At 55.6% G+C, this 25,748-nt stretch overlaps 1 protein-coding gene across 4 annotated transcripts in view; it reads left to right on the forward strand.

Moving 5' to 3' along the window:
* The window catches only part of FAM120B (family with sequence similarity 120 member B), a 42,623-nt gene extending 17,621 nt beyond the window's left edge, over positions 1 to 25,002 (forward strand). For 2 of the 4 annotated variants that reach the window (XM_066247755.1, XM_066247753.1), the window contains exons 4-10: positions 1,434 to 1,535; positions 2,558 to 2,730; positions 4,579 to 4,671; positions 9,144 to 9,350; positions 14,501 to 14,593; positions 16,355 to 16,403; positions 22,672 to 25,002. In XM_066247755.1, coding sequence (XP_066103852.1) covers positions 1,434 to 1,535; positions 2,558 to 2,730; positions 4,579 to 4,671; positions 9,144 to 9,350; positions 14,501 to 14,593; positions 16,355 to 16,403; positions 22,672 to 22,892 — 938 coding nt within the window. In that variant the 3' untranslated portion in view covers positions 22,893 to 25,002. Of the gene's footprint in view, positions 1 to 1,433; positions 1,536 to 2,557; positions 2,731 to 4,578; positions 4,672 to 9,143; positions 9,351 to 10,603; positions 10,713 to 14,500; positions 14,594 to 16,354; positions 16,404 to 22,671 lie in introns of all 4 variants that reach the window. The other 2 variants (XR_010727646.1, XM_066247756.1) reach the window with 2 other exon arrangements.
* The last annotated feature ends 746 nt before the right edge of the window (positions 25,003 to 25,748 follow it).

Raw genomic sequence — 25,748 nt, forward strand, 5'->3', positions numbered from 1 at the left:
GCAGTGTAGGGAGAGGGCGGCAGGGAGGTGATCGTAGATGTTTGTTGGGCGTCTGCTGTAGCTGCCTTTTCAGCATTTGCATTGAGCAAGGCACTCCTTACAAAAGGACAACTAATAATGACATTTAAGATGCAGGAAGGGAGAGAGAAAGACAGCCTCTCAGATCCCACTAGGTAAGCAGCTGTCCCTCAGCCCAGAGTGACTGGCAGTGGGAACTCCTGCTTTAAAGTGAGACAGATGTACAGTCCACGTGCCTTTAACTCCATGGTGTGGACTCTGAGCACAAGAGCCAAGCTCTTAGACTCGTGCAGCTGTGGACACTGGGTCTGAGCAGAAGTACAGGCACTGAACTGACACTTGGATGCCTCAGAGTCCCCCTTATGGGGATAGTGTGGATAACTGACCTGTCGGACACTCCAGGTCTGACTGTGTTGGGGTGGGCGGTTGATACCATGCCCTCGTGTATTTTCTAGTTGAACATGTGGCATTTGGGTGGCTGGATGGCATTGCGGCCAAAAGCAGGAGAAACCCTGAAATCACTCACCACGTTGCCCCTCCCTAGCCTCATACCTGTCCTTAAGTGATTCTCACCCTGTCCCCGGGTCTCAGTCTCCCTGATGACAGTCACTGTGGAACCTTTTCAATCTCAGGAGCTCGGAGAAGCTGCTCCTTGACATCTCAGTAGCTCACGGGGCTGGAAGTATGTGCAGGGGCTGTCCCAGTCGGGGTGAGCTGTCCTGTCCCTGGCTGCTGTCCCCTCACTCACCAGTGGGCATTCCTGTGGTGGGGGCCCAGTCCTGCGAGTCAGTGGTTGTGTCCAGGAGGTGCGAGCAGAGGAGAGAGACAGGCAGGTGCAGGGAGGGTCCCAGGAAGGTGGCCAGGGCCCAGCCTGCTGTGTGGCTGCTGCAGAGGGTGGGCCTGAGAGCAGGGAGTTCGGGGCTGCAGTGAACTCTCAGGACAGCCAGGCCAGGCAAGAATGCCAGTGCAGAGTCCTCCTCCCGCCTCTGTCTGCTGAGTGAGATACAAGGATGGACGTCACTAGGTGCCTTTGCTCTGGGTGGTTTCTACCAGCTTCCCCTGTCTCATGTAGTGAGAGCCTGGGTGGTTGTGTGACACAGTGAGTTTAAGACCAGAATGGGTTGTCACTCCACCCAGTGTCCCTAAAAGTGTTGTGGACAGTGTGAGGTAGGAGGAGGGGTGGGGCTCTTGTTTACAGGCCCAGAGGCCGGTGTCTGTTGAAATGAGCACATGGCCCTCAGATGGGAGAGCAGGAGGACAAGGTCCATCTGTCAGATGCTGGAGGTCCCTCTCAGTGACCTTGGACGTGAGAACGCACTGTGCATCTGTTGGAATGCCCCCACAGAGTGGGGTCTGCTGCTGTCAGCTTGGGACGACAGGTCCTCACACGCATCTCCTCGTCCTGCTCTGCTCAGATGACCTCAGCAGCAGTCCCCCCGTCCAGGAGTGGTTTGTGTACGCTGGGAACCCCCTGAGGCACCCGGACCTCGTCAGGCCTCTGCAGATGACCGTCCCAGGTACCGACGCCCCGCGCCAGCACATCGTCCGGCCGCGCACTGTGTGGGAGGAGTCAGCGGAAACGCCTCCCAGAGCTGCCCGTGCACTGGTTTCCAGGGCAGCGGGGCCCCGGAGGAGGGCGGAGGGAGCCAGCGTGGGCTTGCGGCAGCCTGCTCTGGGGGAGTCTGCTCACGGGTCCTGGCACGAGGTCCCCAGGGAGGGACCAGATCCCGTGATCTGACCCCCAGGGTCTAACTCACTGAATTTGCAGGATTTGGTTCTTGACATTCTGCTCAAATCACCTTTTTCCCACTACTGAAAGCATATTTTGATGAATGAAAAGTCATTTTAAGTGGAAAACTATGTTTTTTTCATGAGCTGTATCTTAGCACCTCTATGAGGGAGGGGAGAGCAGCCCTCCCCCCGTGAGCTGAGGTCTCCCGCGGCTGTGTCACCCCACACGCGTGCGCTCCCGTGGTGGCAGGACAGGAGGAGGATGTTCCTCTCCTTTGAATGTAACAACGTACATGTACGTGTAACAGACAGTGTGAAGCACCCGGAATTACATGATGGGGTTAGTTTTCAGGCACGGGGCTCACAGGAGCTAGTGCCCGCCTCCTGGCACCACAGCGGCAGCCCTGGGGACGTGCAGTCTCGCTGTCCCTGTAGCGGTGAGACCACCAGTCCGGGGGAGAGCAGAGGGACGTTGAGCTGCTGCCTCGGCCCAGTTCTCCGTGGTGGCTGTGACCTCGCTCACACTCAAGGACAGTGCCCGAAAAACAACTCTGAAAAGCATTCATAATACAGGGCGCAGCACAGGTAGGAACACCAGCGGCAAGCTGTTCTCAGTGAGATGCGTGTGTGCTGGTGCCAGACCAGGAGCCCTGCTGACGTTGACTTCTGGTCCCTCTAAAGCCCAGAGGTGTATGGCCCTCATCCCCTGACTCTCTAGGAAGTACGCTACAACTTGCTGGTGCAGAGAGTAATGGAAATGGACTTCATGGTGTATTTTTTGGGGGGGCGGGGAACTTTTTTAATCTAGGAGGAATGCCTAGTTTGAGACAGTTGTGGCTGAACCAGGAGCCTGGAACCCAAGTGCGGCGTGTGGACGTGTTCCTGGCCTGCTTCGACCTCTCCTCCTCGAGAGAAGAGCTGCAGGCTGTGGAGAGCCCCTTCCAGGCGCTGTGCTGCCTCCTCATCTACCTGTTTGTGCAGGTGAGCCTCGCTCCTTGTCGGCTCCTGTCCCATTGCTCAGTCCCTCCCACTTCTGCCCTGTCTCCTGTGAGGCACAGCAGGGGCCAGTGGCTCTGTCACCTCTGTCCAGTGCCTGGTCCCCAAACACCAGCTCTTTGCCACGCTCTAAAGGACAGTTCGGAGTTGTCACACGTGTGAGCAGCCCGTCAGCCTTAGACGTGTGTGATGCATGTATATGGAACAGGCTTGGGGAGTCCTGCTCATCAGCCTTAGACGTGTGTGATGCATGTATATGGAACAGGCTTGGGGGGTCCTGCTCATCAGCCTTAGACATGTGCAATGCATGTATATGAAACAGGCTTGGGGGGGTCCTGCTCATCAGCCTTAGAGGTGTGTGATGCATGTATATGGAACAGGCTTGGGGAGTTCTGCTCATCAGCCTTAGAGGTGTGTGATGCATGTGTATGGAACAGGCTTGGGGAGTCCTGCTCATCAGCCTTAGAGGTGTGTGATGCATGTGTATGGAACAGGCTTGGGGAGTCCTGCTCATCAGCCTTAGAGGTGTGCGATGCATGTATATGGAACAGGCTTGGGGAGTCCTGCTCATCAGCCTTAGACGTGTGCGATGCATGTATATGGAACAGGCTTGGGGGGTCCTGCTCATCAGCCTTAGAGGTGTGTGATGCATGTGTATGGAACAGGCTTGGGGAGTCCTGCTCATCAGCCTTAGAGGTGTGTGATGCATGTATATGGAACAGGCTTGGGGAGTCCTGCTCATCAGCCTTAGAGGTGTGCGATGCATGTATATGGAACAGGCTTGGGGAGTCCTGCTCATCAGCCTTAGAGGTGTGCGATGCATGTATATGGAACAGGCTTGGGGGGTCCTGCTCATCAGCCTTAGAGGTGTGTGATGCATGTGTATGGAACAGGCTTGGGGAGTCCTGCTCATCAGCCTTAGAGGTGTGTGATGCATGTATATGGAACAGGCTTGGGGAGTCCTGCTCATCAGCCTTAGACGTGTGTGATGCATGTATATGGAACAGGTTTGGGGGGTCCTGCTCGTCAGCCTTAGACGTGTGCGATGCATGTATATGGAACAGGCTTGGGGAGTCCTGCTCATCAGCCTTAGACGTGTGCAATGCATGTGTATGGAACAGGCTTGGGGAGTCCTGCTCATCAGCCTTAGACGTGTGCAATGCATGTGTATGGAACAGGCTTGGGGAGTCCTGCTCATCAGCCTTAGACGTGTGCGATGCATGTATATGGAACAGGCTTGGGGAGTCCTGCTCATCAGCCTTAGACGTGTGTGATGCATGTATATGGAACAGGCTTGGGGGGTCCTGCTCATCAGCCTTAGAGGTGTGTGATGCATGTATGTGGAACAGGCTTGGGGAGTCCTGCTCTCCCTTTGCTTCTGCTCTCAGAGGGGATCATATTGTAGGGACCCCGCTTCCCTTTAAATGGGGTTCCAGGGCACAGGCTCCCCTGGGACTGGTGAGGTGGGTCTAGTCCCAGCTTTGGTCATCTCAGGTGCCCTGTCTGCAAACCCTTGGGTTGCCAGCTCTGGAAACTTGTGCCCAAAACGATCACCTGTATTCTCTAAGACTCAGACTCAATCATAGCTCATGACTCCTCCCAGCATTCTGGAAATTTCTTTCTTGCAAGATAGTAACCAGGCCCCTCTGTCCCCTTTGGCTCTGGGCACCTGGGGAACTTCACCTCAGGGCCTGTGGGCAGTGGGAGAAGAGACCCTCTCACTCCACCGTGTCTCTTCTGCCCCCGTCTGCTGCATGAGGCCCACTCTGTGTGTGTTGTGCTGGGCGTTGCCGCCCGTGTGCGAGTCTGGGCTGGGCTCTGCTCTCCCCCCAGGTGGACACGCTGAGCCTCGAGGACCTGCACGCCTTCATCGCTCAGGCCGTGTGCCTCCAGGGGAAGTCGGCGGTGCAGCTGGAAGATGTGCAGGTACTGAGTGACCAGGAGCCCGGGGCTGGGGCCAGCGCTCGGCCCGCCTGGCGTCTCTGTCTTTGTCCTTTTCATGATGCAGTGGTGTGGCTTCCTCCCTCACACGGCCGAGCCCACAGCCCTGCCCACAGCCCTGCCCACAGCCCTGCCAGGTCAGCCCGGCTGTGGGAGGAGCTGGCACAGGCGGCAGCCGTGCTCGGGCAGGGCCGTCCAGGTGTCTGGGCAGCTGGGTCAGCACGCTGCATGGCCTCGTGCAAGTGTAGAGGAACTTGAAGATATCCTAGTCATTTGAAGAGAACCTTTATTGATCTTTTCTAAGCCTTGCTAACTTTAGGTATAACACCTTGTTCTAGTGTTAGGACACATCTTGTCCAGGGCCTCGTCCCCCTGACTAGTGTTGGCTCTGGGAGGACGGCCAGGCCGCACCCTCCCAGCACTCTGCCTGTGGTGCTCAGTGAGGGGCGTGTGGTGATGGAGAAGGCAGATGTGTCCAGGAGATGCACATCCCACACCCTTGTTCTCACCACTGCCATTCACGAGTGTTTACGCCTTAATGTCACAAAACGGCCCAGGCCCGGCCTCAGGGTTCCTCTGCAGCTGCAGGATGAGATCTGAGTTCCTTCCGAGTGGGAAACCCCAGGTCAGGCCAGCTGTTGGCGGGAACTTCAGACTGTGCTCTGGAAACACGATTGGATAACGATAATGAGTTTATCTGTAGCTTTGACCTAATTGAATTAGTTTTTACTTGTCTTTCCAGTGAGAAAAACTAGTAAATTTCATTTCTAAACAACTTTTAATGCAATCTTAGAACGTTTCCATGCTGGGTGGGTTCACAGCCTGATGCTCACAGCAGTCCATCAGGTCCAGACAGACAGGCAGACTGGTTTCTTTTGTATTAGCAGTTTTATTACAGCCTTTTGTTTAAAAAAGCAGTTTCTAAAAGTGGATTTCTTTTCCTTTGACAACACACAAATTTAAAAAGTGCCTTTTGAGTTACTAGGTACATACTAGTTCTTAGCCTGGGCTGTGGCCCCAGCCGCATGACCTTCCCCCCAAGGCCCCTGTCTGCCACCTTCCACCTGAGCCCTTGGCAGGTGCGAGCTGCTCGTGCTGTGGCTGGAGACCCACACAGTGAGGTCAGACAGCCGGCAAGAGAGAAAGAGAGCTCAGCGTGGAGGTCGTGCTATCTCCTGCTCCGTGGTACACAGGGGAAACTGAGGCAGTGTGCAATGCAGAGCCAGCTGGAGTTCACGTCTAAGGCTCTGTGCTCTTGCCGGCTGCATGGCTTTGCACAGGCTCTCAGGAACGCACAGTGGGAGTGATTCTTCTATGTGAGAGGTAGGGGATGTGACCTGTGAGCACCATCAACACGGGCATCCCCCCACCCCCCCTGCTATTGGAGGAGCTGGAGCGGAGTCGAGGCCTCTTCCACCCGGACGGCGTTTCTGCCTCTGCCCGTGTCCAGGATGTGACCTGTGAGCACCATCAACACGGGCATCCCCCCACCCCCCCTGCTATTGGAGGAGCTGGAGCGGAGTCGAGGCCTCTTCCACCCGGACGGTGTCGCCTCTGCCCGTGTCCAGGATGTGACCTGTGAGCACCATCAACACGGGCATCCCCCCACCCCCCCCCTGCTATTGGAGGAGCTGGAGCGGAGTCGGGGCCTCTTCCACCCGGACGATGTCGCCTCTGCCCGTGTCCAGGATGTGACCTGTGAGCACCATCAACACGGGCATCCCCCCACCCCCCCTGCTATTGGAGGAGCTGGAGCGGAGTCGAGGCCTCTTCCACCCGGACGGCGTTTCTGCCTCTGCCCGTGTCCAGGATGTGACGTGCGGGCACCATCAACACGGGCATCCCCCCACCCCCCTGCTATTGGAGGAGCTGGAGCGGAGTCGAGGCCTCTTCCACCCGGACGGCGTTTCTGCCTCTGCCCGTGTCCAGGATGTGACGTGCGGGCACCATCAACACGGACATCACCCCCACCCCCCTGCTATTGGAGGAGCTGGAGCGGAGTCGAGGCCTCTTCCACCCGGACGGCGTTTCTGCCTCTGCCCGTGTCCAGGATGTGACGTGCGGGCACCATCAACACGGGCACCACCCCATCCCCCCTGCTATTGGAGGAGCTGGAGCGGAGTCGGGGCCTCTTCCACCCGGACGGCATTTCGGCCTCTGCCCGTATCCAGGAGACGGACCCTGTCACTGGGAGCGAGGAGGGTTAGGGAAGAGACACTGGCACGGCAGACATTAGTGAAACTTGAGTAAGGGGGGGACGAGGACTGCTTCTTATTTTATAGAAGGAAAGCCAGGTATATTTAATGGTGCACAAAGAGGGATCACACAGGTGACAAGACTCTGGCCCCACCGGGGCACGGAGCGCAGCGTGAGACCTGCACCATGGCTCCTCCCCAGCTACGGCTGAGGGCTCTCTCTGGGTGCACCTGTCCCTGTGTGTGAGCTACAGCTCTGGGGCACCAGGCGTGCTCACTGTTCTGTGAGGGCTCACACTTAGCTCGCGCAGGCCGTGTGGAAACACACACACACGCAGGTGGAGATGGACTTAGGTTAGAATCTGCATAGTTAGGAGGGAAACTCATGGGAACAATAGACTTGATAAGAGAGCAGATATCTATCTTACAAAGTCCCGCTCCTGAAGTAGCTGTAAGTGGGAGGGTGGGTTCCTGGACCCTCTGTCTGTGCAGCTGGGACAGGTTTGCCTGACACCGTCGCACGTGAGCCTGTCCTAGGCTGCCCCGGCCTCAGCCCCGTCGCATGGCAGCTCTTGTGAGCACACCACGCCTCGCCTGGGAACATACCGGACAGAGGTCATTAGCTACACCCACAGTGTTCTGTGGGACACGGTGCATGTCCGGAGTGTTCTGTGGGGTCCTCTGTGAGACACAGGGTGTCAGGGTTGTCATCCTGCTGTCCCCAGGCCACCCAGAGAGCGTGTCCACTTCTGTCTCAGAGCAGCTGTGGTTTAGATCTGCTCTCGCTGTCTTTTGGGAGAGAGCCAAAGAAACTGCGGGAGCTTCTTGTCCACCAGGTTCCTATGGCATTGGGTCCTCAACACCAGCAAGACCATCATCCCCTTTGACTCCAGCCTCCTTCCAGACAGAAAGCACCGGCTGTTAGAACCTTCTGGATTCATCTCTTAGCAGCAAGGGCTCAGGAAGCACTGTCTGAACTGCCCCTCACTGGGAAGTGCTTGGTCACTTTTGATTGGGAAATTAAAAGGAAAAGAAGTACATAAGTTAATGACAGAGACAGTTGTTATAAAATTGAAGCCACAGCACATGGAAGGTGACCTGTCATCAGCATTCCATATCATTGGCCTGAGGACTTTGAAGTGTGCTGGGTGCCTGGCTGATGGGTCACATACAGTGTTGTTGGTAGGCATGCATCTGCGGTGTAAGTCACAGCAGCGTCATCAGCCCCCTGCTGTCAGAAGCAGCACAGGTGGGCCAGTGGCACATGGGGTGCACGACAGGGTGAGCTGTGTGCACCCTGTTTCTGTGAACCCCAGAGCCTGAGGGTTCATTGCTAACCATGCCAGCAGCCCTTTTGTTCAGAAGTTCCCTGGGGCCTCAGGCAAGGCCCTAAGCCTCACTCTGCTTTATCATGATCGTGTTTATTCTGCGCACTGAGTTACCTCAGTGACGGGCTCACTGTGAGGGGCATTCACATTACCTGGGCATGGCATTCTTGCAGTGAGGTTGCACCGTTTGTTAATGTGGCCTGACCAGATGTGGTGTGGTGGATAGAGCATTGGACTGGGATGCAGAGTACCCAGGTTTGCATCCCCAGGGTCACCAGTTTGAGCACGGGCTCACCAGCTTGTGCACGGGGTCACTGGCTTAAGTGCAGGATCATAGACATGTCCCCATGGTCGCTAGCTTGAGCGACTGCTTACTCTGCTGTAGTCCCCTGGTCAAGGCACATATGAGAAAGCAGTCAATGAACTACTAAGGTGCCACAATGAAGAATTGATGCTTCTCATCTCTCTCCCTTCCTGTCTATCCCTATCTGTCCCTCTCTCTGGCTCTGTCTCTGTCACAAAAATAACAATAATAATAATAATTACTACTCATAATTAGAGTGACCGAATGTGATTTCTTGCAGCACACTGAGCCCGTTAGTACCTAGCGTGGTGCTCTCTGGTTCCTCTTCCTTGGCCTTCGCTGTTAAAGAAAGTTTTTCAGAGCACAGCGCCTAAGAGACTGCTGAGGGCTCAGCTTTGCCTGGGGAGAGGCCATGGGTTTGCACTCACAGGGTCTGTGAACAGACCAACCTGGCAAAAGGTCTGGTGGGTGACGCTGGGTGAGCAGGCTCCCCCGCGGATCACCTACCTCCACGCCTCAGTTTTTGGAGCAGCCGTGGTTGTGTTGCGAGTGTCCTGAGCCCGCGGGGGCACAGATGTCTGCTCCCCACGGTGTGGGGCTCCTCACCTCCTCCATATCTGCTCTCCACAGCTCGATTACATCGACTCCAGAGCCGTGCAGCTGGGCTCCCTCCTGGTCCGCGGCCTGACCATGCTGGTGCTGGTCAACAGTGCGTGCGGCTTCCCCTGGAGGACCAGTGACTTCATGCCCTGGAATGTGTTTGACGGGAAGCTATTCCACGAGAAGTACCTGCAGTCTGAGAAGGGGTGCAGTGCGGAGGTTCTCGTGGAGCAAAATGTGAGTTCACGGTCTCCTCCACGTCTGAGCGGCTGGCAGGCTGGATCAGTGGCTCCGAGGCCTCGTGAAAACTCAGTGTCGGCCAGACAGCGGGCAGGCCAGAGGTGCCGAGTTCCTGTGGTCACTTGACTGCGAGAAACAGGCTTGCTCTCAACACTTGCTCTAAGCCTGAGCACTTGGAAGGCTCTCGCAGGCACTGTGGGCCTGCTGCTCATACCCTGTAAGGGACTGTTGTCCCAGAGGCCAGACCCGAGGTCCAGGCAGAAGCTGTAGGGCCGACATACCTTCTAGCTTCTGCCAAAATACTTCCACGGGATCAGGACCTCAGTGATGTCTGTGGGGGGAGGGCCGGCCACAAGCCACCCAGTCTAGCTCGCTGTCACTGGTCAGCTGCTCTCCCTCCTCCCCTTCGTGAGCTGAGGACAGGCGTGTCCTGCCGGGGACCTCTGCAGGCGTCAGGCTGATTCAGTAGGAATAGTGACAGTTTCTCATCTGAAAACGCTCCTGACAGTGCAGCTGGGGACGTTGACAGCTCTTGACCTCGTGACTACAGTGCTGCACAGTTCCCGGAAGGTCTCCAATGCGGCCTGGGCCAAGCGCGCTGGCGTGCGACAGCACACCCACAGGCGTGCGCGGTGGGCTCACTGGCCGGGGAGGGAGATGCGCTTTGAGCTCCCCCAGAGAAAACATTTGGGGGTTGTTACCACGCTCATTTCTCACACACACCACAGGGCATCACGGGAAACAGGAAGTTCAGAATTTAGAGCCATCAGAAGGATGAACAGACCACAAGATCAGGATAGCAAAGGAAAATGTTTTCCGATTGGGCTGGTCACCACAGAATGGACAAAAGGCAAGTGCCTGTGAGTCATGGTCACCGATGCTAGAGATAGACTTCTCTATCTCTAGCGTCTTGACCACATGCAAAGTGACTGCGTTTGCACCTTCTGGGTTAGACGAGGCAGGATGGAGAGTCGGTCAGGTGAGGCCAGGAGACTGAGTGGCTCTTCCTCCTGCTGCCTCCACATGGGAGACAACAGGGCCTTCACAGGCAGAGGTTTAGGTGAGATGCTGTACTGTGACCTAGGTGTCACGACCGAACGTGGCGTGTTTTAGAAGTGATTGTCTGACCTACGCGGCTGCTAGTGTTACTGTCCAGGGACTGCGACAATGGTCAGGCCACGGGAGCCCATGGAGCCCACGCCCCACCCCGTCCCGAGCACCCCCCTGTGTCTGATGCTGGTCTGTTGCAGAGGTCTTGGCTCGCCACGTTCCAGCAGCTGAAGTCGGTCGTGTGCAAGGCCTGCCAGAGGGAGGACCGGCGGATCGTCAACAGGCAGCTCTGGCGGCCCCACCAGTCAGGTGGGCACCAGGGTCCTGGCAGGGATGGCCACGAGGCTCGTGGCGTGAGTGACAAACAAAATGGGAACCGTCGGCTGCTACCCAGCGATTTCTACGATGGTTCCTTTAGGAAAACTACTTCAGAGGGTTTGTTAGTTGATGATAATTAAGAGCTGCTCTGGGGGCAGAGCCACCGTCCCCACATCCCTAGGGACAGGCGTTGGACGGTATTTGTTTGACAGACGTTTCGGTTTATGTTTCCCCGTAATGTGTTCAGAATTACCTGACCAGGCTGTGGTGCAGTGGATAGAGTGTCAGACTGGGACTCAGAGGACCCAGGTTCGAATCCCCAAGGTCGCCGGCTTGAGTGCGGGCTCATCCAGCTCGAGTGCAGGGTCGCTGGCTTGAGCGTGGGATCATAGACATGACCTCATGGTCGCTGACTCGAGCCCAAGTTTGCTGGCTTGAGCACAAGGTCACTGGCTTGAGCAAGGGGTCACTCGTTTTGCTGTAGCCCCCCTCCCCCCAGTCAAGGCACATATGAGAAAGCAATCAGTGAACAACTAAGGTGTTGCAAGGAAGAACTGATGCTTCTCATCTCTCTCCCTTCCTGCCTATCCCTTTCTGTCCCTCTCTCTGTTTCTCTCTCTCTCTGTCCCTGTCTCTCTCACTAAAAAGGAGAAAACATCAAAACACAGAGAAAGTAATGAGGAAGGAGACGTAAATCTGGACAGCTGGTGCACTCTGCCGTGTTTCCTGCACGTTCGCTCCTGGCTGGTCTCCGTGCTGCCCCTGTCCCGACCCTCAGCAGTGCTCGCCCTGCCGCGTGACCAGGTCCCGGTACCCCTCCTCGGAGCGTCACTGCCACCACAAGCACCCTGTTCTCTCGCGGGGCCCCCAGCCTGAGCTTTGAGGTTGCTTCCATATTCCTCCTCATACATTTTAGTTTTATTTGCATCACTTTCTTAAAATGGAACACGATAGTTTACAGAATGGTAGATTAAAATGCTCGAATTTTGAGTAGATATTGCCAACTTATTTTCAAAGACAGGTCTGTCTCTGTGTGGCCCGAAGGCAGTGGTGAGGGCTGTCTCAGTGCCCCCTGGGCAGCATTGGGAAGTGTGTTTCTAGTTCATCTGACAGGTGAAAGAGCATAGCTCATCATTGGAGGCTTCTGTTCACCAGTGACTTTGGACGTCTTGATAATAGCTTATCCTATCAATGAGTGCAGTTACCATTTCACGGCCTCATTTGGTCCAGATACACATCTGTAACTACGGCAACCCCGTGTTCTTTCTTGGTGGACCAAGAGAACTCACCCCAACTTTCTAGCACCAGTTGTCCTCAGAGTGCGTGACGTGAGCCTTGCAAGTATCATTCTGAGGCCTCTGTGTTAGAGGTCAGGACAGCGTGGGGACAGGTGGGGTGTCCACTGCAGGGCAGTGTCTTCAGACAGCAGCAGGGCGAGAACAGAGCCCTCTTCTCCAGTGTCCCTTCCTCCCTCCCTGCCGCCCTCCCTCCTTCCCACCAGGCGTGGGGAGGCAGGTTTTGAGGCCACAGCTCCAGGTTCCTGCTGTGGCCCGGTCCCAGCGGGCTGCTAGGAGAGCAGCAATAGGGTGGCCAGTGACATGCAGACAGGGTTCTACACCTGAGCAGCTTCCCGCCTCTCAAAGGATGAGTGCTTGAACCAGGCCTAACAGGACTGTATGTGACAAGTATTGTCAAAGCCTTCGGGACGGCCTGTGGTTTCATGCTGTGGTCACTTTCGGTCAATATGGCAAGTTAAATTTGGTCTTTCTCATGAAGTTCACATAAGGAGGAGGAGAATTCGCTGACCCTGTCGTATTATTCCAAGTTAATGAACAGAACCATGTTTCAAGAAATTTGACGAGTTCATTTAAAAGATTTGGAAACTTGTTTCTTTTTGTTCCTGAAGTCGTCATTCTCTTCAGAAACATAACCTGAGGTTCTATGGTTAGTTCCCCTCTCTTTGCAGGAGGAAAACATAGGCCCCTGTGACTCTCCCATCCCCGGGTTTGGGGGGACCAGAGCCTGGGCCTGTAGACCTCCAGCGTGAGACACTGCACCCACATGTCCACACAGGTGTGCGAGTGAGGCTGCAGGGACGGGGCAGGTGTCCGGGACTTAGCCCTCCCAGGCAGGTGCTGCATAGCTAGCTCCACTCCCATGAGTCTGCAGGGGCCCCAGCTGACCCCCGTGCGCCCCCAGTGCTCTGTGCACCAGGCGGGTGCTGGTGGCACCTGGGAGACGGTGCTGCCAGCCTGTCCTGAAGCTCTGAGCTCACAGCGGCTCGAACTCCGATGCTGACCTCCAGCCAGGCGGGGGGCTGGACGGTGAGTTCCGATGTGTTCGCCGTCCGGGTGCCGTGGGAGTTTGACCAGACCCCAGACGGCCCACACAGAGGCACAGGTTAGGGCATCACAGAGACTTTATACAGAGAGTGGCACTGGCTGAGGCCTTGAGGGCTGAGTGGAACTCGACTTTGTGGGGGACGCAGGGACACTGCCCAGGAGGAAGGAACTTAGGCGACGGCAGGAAAGTCTGGTTTCTGAGAGGCTGCCCGCAGCCGTAGCGACCGACTGGAGCAGGAGGAGGGGCTGGGAAGGGAAGTGGGAACCAGGTGTGGGAGGCAACTCAGTCTTGACATTTTCATCCACAGCAAACTGGGGAACTTCTGAGGGGTTTTTTTTTTTTTTTTTTTTTTTTTTTTTCATTTTTCTGAAGCTGGAAACAGGGAGAGACAGTCAGACAGACTCCCGCATGCGCCCGACCGGGATCCACCCAGCACGCCATGGGGGTGCTCTGCCCATCCTGGGCGTCGCCATGTTGCGACCAGAGCCACTCTAGCACCTGAGGCAGAGGCCACAGAGCCATCCCCAGCGCCTGGGCCATCTTTGCTCCAGTGGAGCCTTGGCTGTGGGAGGGGAAGAGAGAGACAGAGAGGAAAGCGCGGCGGAGGGGTGGAGAAGCAAATGGGCGCTTCTCCTGTGTGCCCTGGCCGGGAATCGAACCCGGGTCCTCCGCACGCTAGGCCGACGCTCTACCGCTGAGCCAACCGGCCATGGCACTTCTGAGGGTTTTTAAAGTGACCTGATCACAAATGTGGCGGTGCAGGAACATTGGGAACGAGGCGGGTTGGAGGCCTGGCCCTGGTGAGATGCACACGTGCTCACAGCACACCTGCGTGTGTCCACCCTGCACACACCAGGCCTCACCGTCTCTTCCTCCTGGGAAGGGAGCCCTGTGCCCCACACGCACCTCCCCGTCCACAGCTGGGCGGGAGTGCACATACCATGGCTGGGTCACAGGCCGAGAGCCTCTAGGGAAACACCCGTATTTTTTATTGCCTGTAAGTAGGGTCTAGTCAGACTTTCTGTGTTAAATTCTCATAGAGACACGTGGTGGAGATGTCTAGGTGCAGGAGTTGAGGAGAGGGGATTTTCAAGTAAGACAATTATGTGAAGTACGTTTGTGAAGACCTCATCTGGTGTACGAAGTCCCTACACACCGACGGTGGGTGTGCTGGCAGGCAGCCTTCCCGAGGGAGGCAGCGTCCATCAGAACTGACCCCGAAGGCCCTGCCTTGGGGACCGCAGAGCACACCAGGTCCTTGATCAGCTCCACCAGCAGCACAGGTCCTCAGGTGCACCCGGCTGCACTGGGACCTGCGGGAGCATTGTCGTGGGCTCTCCCTGTGGCGTTCGGACCCCCGCTAGTCTTACACGTACGTGTTATTGGGGGTTCCGCGTCTGGTAGCTTGCTAATGTGCTGACCACATGTTCCCACAGGGAGATGGGGAAGACAGGGGCTCGGCTCCCACAGGAACAGCTCCGGGCAGAGCCGGTCCGGCCAAGGACAGCACTGGAGAGACCAGGGCCCAGGTAAGAGGCGCTGCCTACATGGCACTTGGTCAGCATGAAGCGAAGGGCACAGGTGTCCTGGGAAAACCCTGCTGGGCCCTTTATTCTGAGGGTTTTTAAAGACCTGCAGTTTAGAGGAGGACCTCATAGAATATTCATCAGCTTTTCAGGTGTGCCTCCACACTGATGGGCCAGGGTCAGGGGCCAGCACAGGTCTGGGGGTCGCCAGCCTGGGCCTGCAGTTAGAACGCAGTTGAGACCTCTAAGGAGGTGACACTACGTTGGGCCGGAAAGTGCTGGGGCTGCTGCAGGTGGGGGGGGGGGGTGCAGCCACCCCTGGAGGGGAGCTCCCAGGGTGCAGGCGGGTGTGGGGGGGGGAGTGGAGTGCAGCAGGCAGGCTGCCCCCCCCCGTGTTTGCCACCCCTGGAGGGGAGCTCCCAGGGTGCAGGCGGGTGTGGGGGGGGAGTGGAGTGCAGCAGGCAGGCTGCCCCCCCCCCCCCCGTGTTTGCCACCCCTGGAGGGGAGCTCCCAGGGTGCAGGCGGGTGTGGGGGGGGGAGTGGAGTGCAGCAGGCAGGCTGCCCCCCCCCCCCCCGTGTTTGCCACCCCTGGAGGGGAGCTCCCAGGGTGCAGGCAATGCACACACTTCCTGATCCCAGGGGTTTCTATGCAGAGTACCTGTTTTATGTGTGCGCACGCGCGCACACACGTTTTTATCACGGCTGGAACATTTTTTCAGATCAGGTGATCCGCTTTTTTAGTTTTCATTACCATGATTGGATCATGTCCTGCTCGCGTGGCCAGCACATTTCTTGCTGGGTTTGTCTGCCTCTGAGCACCTGTCTGGGAGCAGTCGTGGCTTCCAGGACCAGGTACAGCAGATGCCTCAGTGCAGGCTCCGCTCCTGCCCCTGGGCTCCCCCTCCTGGGACAGCACTCTCCCAGCGGGTGGGTGGGGAGGAGCCCCCCCGGAGGTGTGAGCATCAAAGCTCTCTGACCTTTTAAAATGCTCAGCAGCCAACGTGAGGACATTTTAACCTCTTCCTTTCTGGTGGTGAGAGGTGAGGTGTGAAATTCCACAGTCAGTAGCTACCGGTTTGCCTGTGATTGCTTCAGATTTTACTTCTCTGGGCTGATTCTGTGGGAGCAGGGACTGTTGTAAAACTGTCTGATCATCTGTGATAACAGGGCCCCTGAGGGCCTCACACTTGGAAGAGGTGTGAGCAACAAAGACCTTACCGCCTGCCCAGAGGGTGGGCGTCACCCACCAGGCAGAAGCAGGACAGATTTTGTGGGAAAAGTATTATTTGTTGAAGGTGGAAACATCACCCTTTTTACTTGTAGGGTTGCCCTGCCCCGGGGAAGGCAGAGGGTGGCCAGCTGCTCCAGGGCGGGGCTGGGAACCCTGGGCTCAGCTGTAGAAAGAGCCCCCATTGCTTTTTTACACTTGGCAGAATGTCCCCGTGGCCATCTGCCTGTGCAGCTCCCCTCCTGCGTCCTTGGCAGCTTTGCTGTCTGGACAGAGTGCAGACAGTGGGACCCGGAGTTGGGAGCAGCTCAGCGGGCTCCTCCCACACTCATGGTGCCACCGCTCAGGTCATTGCTTCCTGCTGTAGTGAGCAGGGACAAGGGTCCTGGGCCAGGCACCCGAAGGGGAGACAAGGGCCCGGGCCCTGCCGACACAGCTCTGCGCGCTGCCCGAGTGTGCTCAGAGCACAGGGCTTCTTCTGGGTGGGTTTCAGACAGTTCCTTCTTAGGTCTGGTTTTCTTGTCTGTTTGGTGCAGGAAACAGACCACACGAGCCTGACACGTGGAGGAGACCCTCGGCGTCTGGGTGAGTCCGCTGCACCAAGAGTGAGGAGACACATGTCTTCATAACAGGCTTGCATATCAAGTGCCAAAGTTCAGAAGTACTCACGTGTTAGAGCCTACTGACATGCACCTCAGTTAACTTGGGTTCAAGAAAAGTCTGCTTTCTCCGGAACAAGTGTGGCAAGAGCAGATGTCTGGACTCAGAGTCCTCAGAGCCACATGCCCGTCTTATGTGGAAGGAGAGAGTGGCTGCAGGGTCCAGACCTAACTTTCCACAGAAAATGAAAACACCCTTCAGTGACTTCTCCCTCATGCTTACAGAGCTTGGCTTATATTCAAAGGCTGTACCTGAGTCCCTGGCCACAGACAGCCATGTTAACATCCCTGTGCCTGAGGGAGGGTGGAGTTCTTTATGAGCTGGAGTCTGGCTGTCCTGCTTAGTGTTGACATCTGGAGGGGTTGTGAGATCTTTGCCAGATCATCCGTGTTTGCAGATGTGACGTCCGATAGCAACACAATATTCCAGGAATTGTGTTCTTATTACAAATTCTAACCGCACATCATGTTTCTAACTTGATCTTCTCTGAGTCCTCAGAAGTATTTGTATAGAATAAGAAGTAGCCCCCTTTTCTCCCATCCTGTGGGAGAGTTCACTCTGCGGACAGGCTCTGCCTGAGGGTCACGACACGGGGTGACTCCTGGGGCTCTGTGTGTCATCCCTGTCATCTCACCTGGGCCGGGCACAGCGCAAAGACTCTGCCGCAGAGCGAGTGCGACAGGCCTGGCTCAGCACTGACGCCAGGCGGCCTGCAGAGAGCAGCCCTGTGCCCCCTCTTCACCTGAGAGCACCGAAGAGCTCTTATCTTTAAGAAAACAGCCACTTGGAATGAAGGCAGGTTCCGAGGCCGGCCCTCCTCTGCAGAGTGGTCCTGAGCACAGTCACTGGGTCACTGTCACGCCTGCAGGCTTGTGAGCTGGTCAGTCACCCTGACTCACAGCTCAGGTATGCATGGCTTCAGGCTCTGACTTGTCTTAAAATCCCATCTGGCATTTACCAAAATATAGTTCCAGTCTCCAGATATTTCAGTGCATTTGCATTTCTTACATGTGACACAGGCTCACCACTTCCTGCAGTTCTTACCGATATGAACAGGTCTAATGATGCATGTCTTGTTGGGCCCATGACCCTCTTTCCCAGCTTTGGAAATACATCTTTTCATCCCTCTCAGGAATGTGTGCTGTCTAAATCTTAGCATTCTGTTCCTTTTATTTCTGCTAATTTGAGACCACTGCTGCCTCTAAGAGCTTTATTTCTTTGCTGCTTATTTATAGAACTTTGAAATAAATTTGCCATTCCTTAGACCAGTGGTTCTCAACCTTTTTGAAGTTGGGGCGTGTAAAGCCAGAAGCCAGGGCCAGCATCACAGCAGCCCAGCCCATGCAGGTTCGCATTGGATTCGGACAGTCGGTAAAGAAACAACGGAGCCAAAAGTTGATGGGCCATAGTCTTTCATCCTAGCTTGCACTCGGCGGGCAAGCTAAAAACACACACTGGGCTCCAAAACCCACTCACATTCAGTGCTCACAAAGCTACTGACTTATCCGAGTTTCCTAGAATCAAAGGTTTCTAGCTCACCAGACTTTATTCACCTCTGTTCCCCATCTCCTTCCTTCTCCCTGCCCAAACTCTGCACAAACTGGCCTCTCACTCAGCACTCCGCCATCTTGGCTGCTTCTCCTGGCCTCCTCCACGTGGCCTCTCTCTGCTCTCTCCTCTGCATCTCAGTCCGACACTCTATCCACTGTGCCACCACCTGGTCAGGCAGGTGTGATCTTTTTTATGTTTGAAAAACCAACGCAGTGAATTTTTTAAAAGCTTGATATAAGTTATCTCTATGGTCAAGTCTTCTGATGAAATTTCCATATATGTATATTAGTTTTAAAATGAAACTAAAACAAGATCTCTGTTACTCAAAATTAGATATTATGTCACACTTCTTTGGTTATTTAGAAAACATATCACCAACCAATATATTGGGATCTTTGTGAAGAAAAGGTGTTGATTTCATCCCATGCTTTTTCTGCATCTGTTGAGACAACCATGTGGCCTTTGTGCCTCATTCTGCAGTTTGTCAGGTGCGTGTGCTCAGCTGCCTGCACCCCCGGGTGAGCAGCACTGACGGGGTGCAGACCCTTCCCCTGTGCTGCTGGGCTTGGTGTGCTAGGATTTGTTGGAGGGTTTTTTTTGTTTTGTTTTGTTTTTGTATATTTCTGAAGCTGGAAACGGGGAGAGACCGTCAGACAGACTCCCACATGCGCCCGACCGGGATCCACCGGCATGCCCACCAGGGGGCGATGCTCTGCCCCTCCGGGGCGTCGCTCTGTTGCGACCAGAGCCACTCTAGCGCCTGGGGCAGAGGCCAAGGAGCCATCCCCAGTGCCCGGGCCATCTTTGCTCCAATGGAGCCTTGGCTGCGGATGGGGAAGAGAGAGACAGAGAGGAAGGAGGGGGGGGTGGAGAAGCAGATGGGCGCTTCTCCTGTGTGCCCTGGCCGAGAATCGAACCCGGGACTTCTGCACGCCAGGCCGACGCTCTACCGCTGAGCCAACCGGCCAGGGCCTGTTGGAGGGTTTTTATATCTGTGTTTATTGGGGATCTTGACCTGTAGGTATTTCTTCTCGGTAGTGTCCTTTTCTGGTTTAGGTGTCAGGGAACTGTTAGCCTCATAAAATGAGTTTGAAAATGTTCCTTCCCCTCCAGTGTTTTTGGAAGACTTTGAGAAGGTTTGGCATTAATTCTTTTTAGATATTGGGTAGAATTCACCAGTGAAACTGTCTGGTCCTGGACTCGTTTTCCTCTGAAGGGTTCTGTTTGTTGGCTCAGCCTCCGTCCTCCCTGCGTGGCCTCTTCCAGTCTTGCAGAGTCGGTCGGGAAGGGTGCCTGTTTCGGGGAATGTGTCCATCTCGTCTGGGTGGTCCAGTCGTTGGTTGACTCCACAGTCATCTCGTGTCCTTTGTTTTTCTATGGCGCTGTTTCCTCTTATTTTGATGGTAATTTTTAAAATTTAAGTCCTTTCTCCTTTTGTCAATTTTGAAAAACCCAAATGTTTGTCAGTTTTACCTTTTCAAAAATCCCACTTAGTTTTATTGACCTTTTTTATTGTCCTTGTCATCTGTGCGTCTCTTATTTCTGCTCTTATCTTTCTTATCCTTCCTCCTGCTGCCTTTGGGTTTGGTTGGTTCCTTTTCTAGTTCCTTGAGGTGTAAAGTCAGGTTGTGTATTTGAGATCATTGTTTTCTTTAGTGTAGGTGCCTGCTGCTGTAAACTTTTCTCTTAGAACTGCATTCCACAGCTTTTGTATGTCGCATTTTCATTTGCCTAAACATACTTTCTGATTTTTTCCTTGACTCATTGGTTGCCCAAGAGTATGTAGTTTATTTCCACAGATTTGTGAAATTTCATTTTCCTGCTCTAGCTTCATACCACTGACCACTGGTCACGTCCTGCTGCTGTGGACACTGTCCCACATGTCTGTCCAGTTCATCAGGCACAAAGTGCATCAAGTCCATGCTGCTTTATTGATTCACTGTTTGGGTGACCCACCCATTATTGAAAGTGGAGTATTGAAATTCTGTATTATTATATTGTCATCTATTTCTGTATCCAGTTCACGTTTCCTTTATATATTTACAAAATTTAACATCCTTTCATGATAAAAAAAAACTCACCAAGTTAGGTGTAGAAGGAATGTCTTCAACAAAAACACCTTATAGGCAGGCCCCAGGATCGAATGAGATAGGTGATAAGGATTATCAAAAGGAGGAGGAACCAAAAAGAGGCTGTTGTGCTGAAATGCACAGTAGCGGAAATGGGAAGTTCAGAGGAGGAGTTCAGAGACAGGCTTTAGCAGAGAGAAGGACGCACAGACTTGAAGCTGGGACATCGGAGTTACTGAGGCAGAGAAACAGAAGACGGTGACTGAGGAAAAGTGTGCGGAACCTGAAGGCCTGTGTGCTGCCCACACGCAGACCACACTCCCGCCCCAGCGTGAGGAGGGGAGGGAAAGGAGAATAGTCTAAGAAATAATGGCTGAAAATGCTCCAACGTTGATGAAAGACATGAACCTACATATCCAAGAAGCTCAACAAACTCCAGTGAGGAGGGACTCAGCCCACAAGACACGAGGACACGCTGGTGGGACTAGAGGCAGAGCCCCTGACGCAGCGCAGGAGAGGCATCAGCTGCAAGGGCCCCTCCGTGACCTCAGCTCTGCTCTCACCAGGAACCTTTGTCTACTCACTGCAACGACCTTTGCAGACTTGAGTCTTCCACTGTGGGAGGGGGGGGGGGGTGCTGTCCAGGGGGCACCCAAGCCGGACTCCAGCACCCTGACCACCGCCAGAGCTCCTGGGAGTGGCCCCATGCACAGAGCCTGGAGCCCAGCGCGGGCCACCCCAATGGCCTTCCTGCATCCATGGTGGGCACCGGCTGCCCATGGAGGCAGCTGGGAGTGGCCGTGTCTTCCCTGCCCTGCAGGCTCAGGAGAGATTTCTGCTGTGTTTCCTGGCTCCTGTTGTTTGTCCAGAGGTCAGACACGCCTCATCCTGTTGTCTTTGCTCTCCTTTGTGAGAGGTGTCCTTGATTCTGTCCTCCATTCTTTCTGTTAGTTCTTTAGTGTTGCTGCTTGCTCACAGGTGTTCTGTAGCTGGTGGTCTCCCTGGTGTCGGGCCTGAGAGCTCCCCTCACTGCGACGGGTGGGGTCTCCCTCACCACGGGGCGGAGGCTGCAAAGGGTGTTTTGTTAGGTTTTCTTCAGACAGTTCTCCCAGATTTCCTGTGTGCACACACACACTTTAGTCTGGTTTCTACTTTAGAATATTTCCTTGAATGCCTGGTAGCTCTCAAGTGCCCACTCTTGTTGAGGAGTTGGGCCTTAGAAAGGTGCCTGGATGCCCGCGCCTGGCCGGCACCGAGTCTCAGATCGTTGGGAAGTCCTGGCATGGGGTTTTCACTCCTTACCTTGGGTGGGTTGGTTTCCTAGAGAAGAGGCGAAGAGGCGAAGAGGTTTTCGGGTGGGTGGCAGCTTCCCCCCCCCAGCAGGGTGTGACCCATTGGTCACAGCAAAGGGCGAAGGGCAGAGTGAAGAAGAGCAGAAGCTGTCCCACTGGCCATATCGGAGGCCAGAGCAGCGCCTGGACCGGCCCTGGTGTCTCACTGGTGGTGGGTGAGATTTCAGCACCACTAGCTGGGGGCAGTAAAGGGAAGACGAGGTGTGTAGAGAGGGTCACCTCTGGGTGCCCTGTGACTGAGGCCTGTGCCAGCCATGGCTGGCTCTGAAGTCAGCAGGAAACGGTTCAAGTTCTGCTCTGCCACTCGCGATGGTTAGAACCTCGGGCCGCACACGTAGCTTCTCCGCGCTCCCCTTTCCTGGGAGGACAGAGCCACCTCCCTGCAGGAGCATAGGTGAGAGGACGTGTCTGGGCATGGGCAGCATGTGCAGACACAGCGCACGCTACCTCACAGCCGTGGTGCTGGGAGCTCCTGTGGCCAGGCGTCCACTAGGCGCCCAGTAGTGTCAGCAGAGTCACAGCAGGGACTTGTCGACATGTGGAGACCAGCACCAGAGCCACGGACCCCAGGGAAGGCTGAGCCAGAGCACGCCAGGGCTCAGGACACAGGGCATGGTGCAGGGAGGTTTTTGGGTGGGTGGCAGCTTCCCCTCCCCCCCAGCAGGGTGTGACCCACCAGTCACGGACACCGAGCCCTGAGGCCACATGAATGAGCCCTGGTCAACAGCTAGGGAGGGAGGCCGGGTCAGGTGAGCGTGGCTGGAAATGTGACCTTCGGTTCAGCAAGCGAGAGATGGACACTGATGGCCACAGACTGTGTTCAGTGAGGGAGCGTGCAAGGCGAGGGCGGGAGGCCTCAGTCCCCGCTGAGTCGGGCAGCCGCTACTTAGGGAAACGTCTTCCAGCCTCTGGTTCAGTTCCGCAGCTCAGCTGCTGCTGTGTACACACTCACACCCACAGCTGTGCACACACATGAACCAGTCCACACATATCCACACACAGACCCACGCTCCTGCACACACTTATGTGCCCTTACACACACACACACACCTATGTTGGACTGCATCAGTCAGGGAGTGCAAATGACAGACCCCGTGTGTCCTCCGTGCCCCCTCCACTTGGGGACTTGTCCTCAGCAGGGCAGCAGGAGGTGGTGACCGCGCTGTCCCAGGCTGGCTCAGGTGGCAGGCAGACTCACACGATCCATCGCTTGTGTTCCAGGTGGTCCAACTGACGCCTCTGCCGGAACCCAGCAGGACCTGTCACAGCTGGAGAAAGAACCATTTAGAACCGGGACGTGGAGCAAGAAGGTGACAGGCTTGCTCATTCCACGAGGACACGTGACTGTTTCTCACATCGCCGCACTCGGTACCTGTGGTGAGCTGGGCTGGCGCTGTGTGCAGCTCCTCCCACACGGCGGCCAGAGGAGGGGGCCCTCGTGAGAACAGCCTCCTTCTGCTTCCCCCCCGGAGGGGCCTTCTTCAGTCAGACAGCTGTACACATGAAGACATCGTAGGGATGTGCTTCCAGGAGGGAAGGGAGGCACCCTCTGGGAAAAGCAGGGGTTTTTGCATCCCGGTAGGGGTCCTCACAGCTCCTGGTCTGTCTGACGAGCGTGGAGAGAAGCCCGCAGCCACGTGAGTCCCACTGTCACGAGTGTCCTGACAGCTGTCCTTGGACTCACCATACTTAGGTAAAATCACAATTTCACAGCACCTCGTTTCCTGCTGGGGACCCCAGGCTTCTGACGTAAGGCCCTTGTCAAGGGTTCTTGGTGCAGACACAACTCCAATGGTTGGACTCCTTGTTTCAATTTGTCAAAAATGCCTCTTGGTCACGAGGTCACAGTTCTCCGTTGGGGAGTGGAGAAGGCGGGTTTGCTGTGGGCCTGTAGCTGGACCGTGTTCGTGTCAGCAAGGCCCACAAGGGGCACGTGTCACCTGCTGTGTCTGCCCTGATGACCAGCTGGGGGTGGCGTCTCCCTTCTGTGTCGTGAGGAGGGTCTGCAATGACATTGGTGGTGTGTGGCCGAATGCAGATGATTAGTCTGTTGAACTAACGAGAACACATGACCAGCTGCTGTGCTGCTGTGTTTCCTTTGAACCTGTCCTTCAGGTTCTAGACCTGAAGAGAACCGGGGGGGGGGTTTCGTCTGAACCTGTCCTTCGGGTTCTAGACCTGAAGAGAACCGGGGGGGGGTTTCGTCTGAACCTGTCCTTCGGGTTCTAGACCTGAAGAGAACCGGGGGGGGGGGGTTTCGTCTGAACCTGTCCTTCGGGTTCTAGACCTGAAGAGAACCTGGGGGGGTTTCGTCTGAACCTGTCCTTCGGGTTCTAGACCTGAAGAGAACCGGGGGGGGTTTCGTCTGAACCTGTCCTTCGGGTTCTAGACCTGAAGAGAACCTGGGGGGTTCGTGTGAACCTGTCCTTCAGGTTCTAGACCTGAAGAGAACCGGGGGGGTTTCATCTGAACCTGTCCTTCGGGTTCTAGACCTGAAGAGAACCTGGGGTGGTTTCGTCTGAACCTGTCCTTCAGGTTCTAGACCTGAAGAGAACCGGGGGGGTTCGTGTGAACCTGTCCTTCGGGTTCTAGACCTGAAGAGAACTGGGGGGGTTTCATCTGAACCTGTCATTCAGGTTCTAGACCTGAAGAGAACCGGGGGGTTTCGTCTGAACCTGTCCTTCAGGTTCTAGACCTGAAGAGAACCGGGGGGTTTCGTCTGAACCTGTCCTTTGGGTTCTAGACCTGAAGAGAACCGGGGGGTTTCGTCTGAACCTGTCCTTCAGGTTCTAGACCTGAAGAGAACCGGGGGGGGGGTCTTAGGGGCCAGGTGTGATCGGCGAGGTTGCCTGTGGGCTTTGGCAGTAAGGTCCTGGCCAGGCCCTGGGCTGCCACCTCCTGCTTTGTGCCTCCTGTAGTTTTCAGCTGGGGGTTTGCTTCAGCTCAGTGTTTCCCCAATGTGAGTGCTGTGTACACCCCTGAAAGGCAAAAAAGTGGCAGTTCCTGTCGTTTGCTGCTGTTAGTCTGTTATTTCTGTGCATGTGAGCCTGCATTACAGTCTTTGCCGAGAGCTTTTCCAGTACAGCTTTCAGTCCAAGACATCATGTGAGGGAAGTGAAAGCCAGGTCACAGCAGACTGTTGTCATCACAGTCCTGGTGGCCTAGTGGCCGACTGCAGCGCGGAGTCGAGCGCAGCCCTTTGCGTGGGCACTGCATGCAGACCCCGCTGCAGAGGGGACACACGTGTGGCCCGGAGGGGAGCCAGGCATGCCGGCGGTGCTGGGGGGCTGTCACCCCACTGTGCACCCCCTCCGTGACCCAGCTGAGCTCCTGCACCTGCACATCTTCTGCGTCTGGGTCTCAGGTCCCTGTCGGCCTCACCTGTGCTGGGGTTTCTGCAGCGAGAACGACTTCACAGTCGTCTGTGGAGGTCGAGGAAGGAAACAGTGACGCCCGCGATGGGGTGTGTCTCCCAGAGCGTGTCTGTGCAGCCCTAATTCCCAGGGTCGAATAAACCAGCTTTCTTTAGGTCTCAGTACCCAGCACATTGGACATGTTCGCATTTCTCATCCTTGGAACATTTTTGTTCAACATTTCAAGCTCTTTCGGCATCTGCCACGGCTTAGAGGAAAACTGCTGATGGGTCGGCCTTGTCCTGTCACCAGGGAGAAAAGTGCACGAGGAAAAGAGCCTGTGCCGTGTGACTGTATTTGAGTCAGTGTGTGTAACAGCGTGTGAGCACGTGTGTAACTGTGTGTGAGAGCGTGTGTGTGTATAGCTGAGGGCATGTGTAACGTGTGTGTGTAACAGGGCGTGTGTAACAACGTGTGTGTGTAACTGAGGACGTGTGTGTAACAGCATGAGTGTGAGCACGTGTCTAACTGTGTGTGAGTGTGTAACTGAGGGCATGTGTGTAACAGCATGAGTGTGAGCACGTGTCTAACTGTGTGTGAGTGTGTAACTGAGGGCATGTGTGTAACAGCATGAGTGTGAGCACGTGTCTAACAGTTTGTGTATGAGTGTGTAACTGAGGACATGTGTGTGAGTGTGCCGTGTGTGGTTATGTGTTAGCTCCAACTCAGCTTGTGTTCACTTGTTCCCACCGCTGTGGGAAGAGCTGGCCTTCACGGTGTCCCCAACGTCGAGCCCGGGGCAGGGTGTCCGCCCCAGTGTCCTGTGGGCCGTGCTGGCCATAGTGTTGTCCGACCACTGAGCACCTCCCGCCGTGAAGGAGGGCTCCGCGCAGCCCTGGGGAAGCTCTGCTCCGTGGGGGGCCGGCCTGCTCGCCAGCTGCGACG

The sequence above is a fragment of the Saccopteryx bilineata genome, chromosome 12 (assembly GCF_036850765.1).
Source record: "Saccopteryx bilineata isolate mSacBil1 chromosome 12, mSacBil1_pri_phased_curated, whole genome shotgun sequence".
NCBI lineage: Eukaryota > Metazoa > Chordata > Mammalia > Chiroptera > Emballonuridae > Saccopteryx > Saccopteryx bilineata.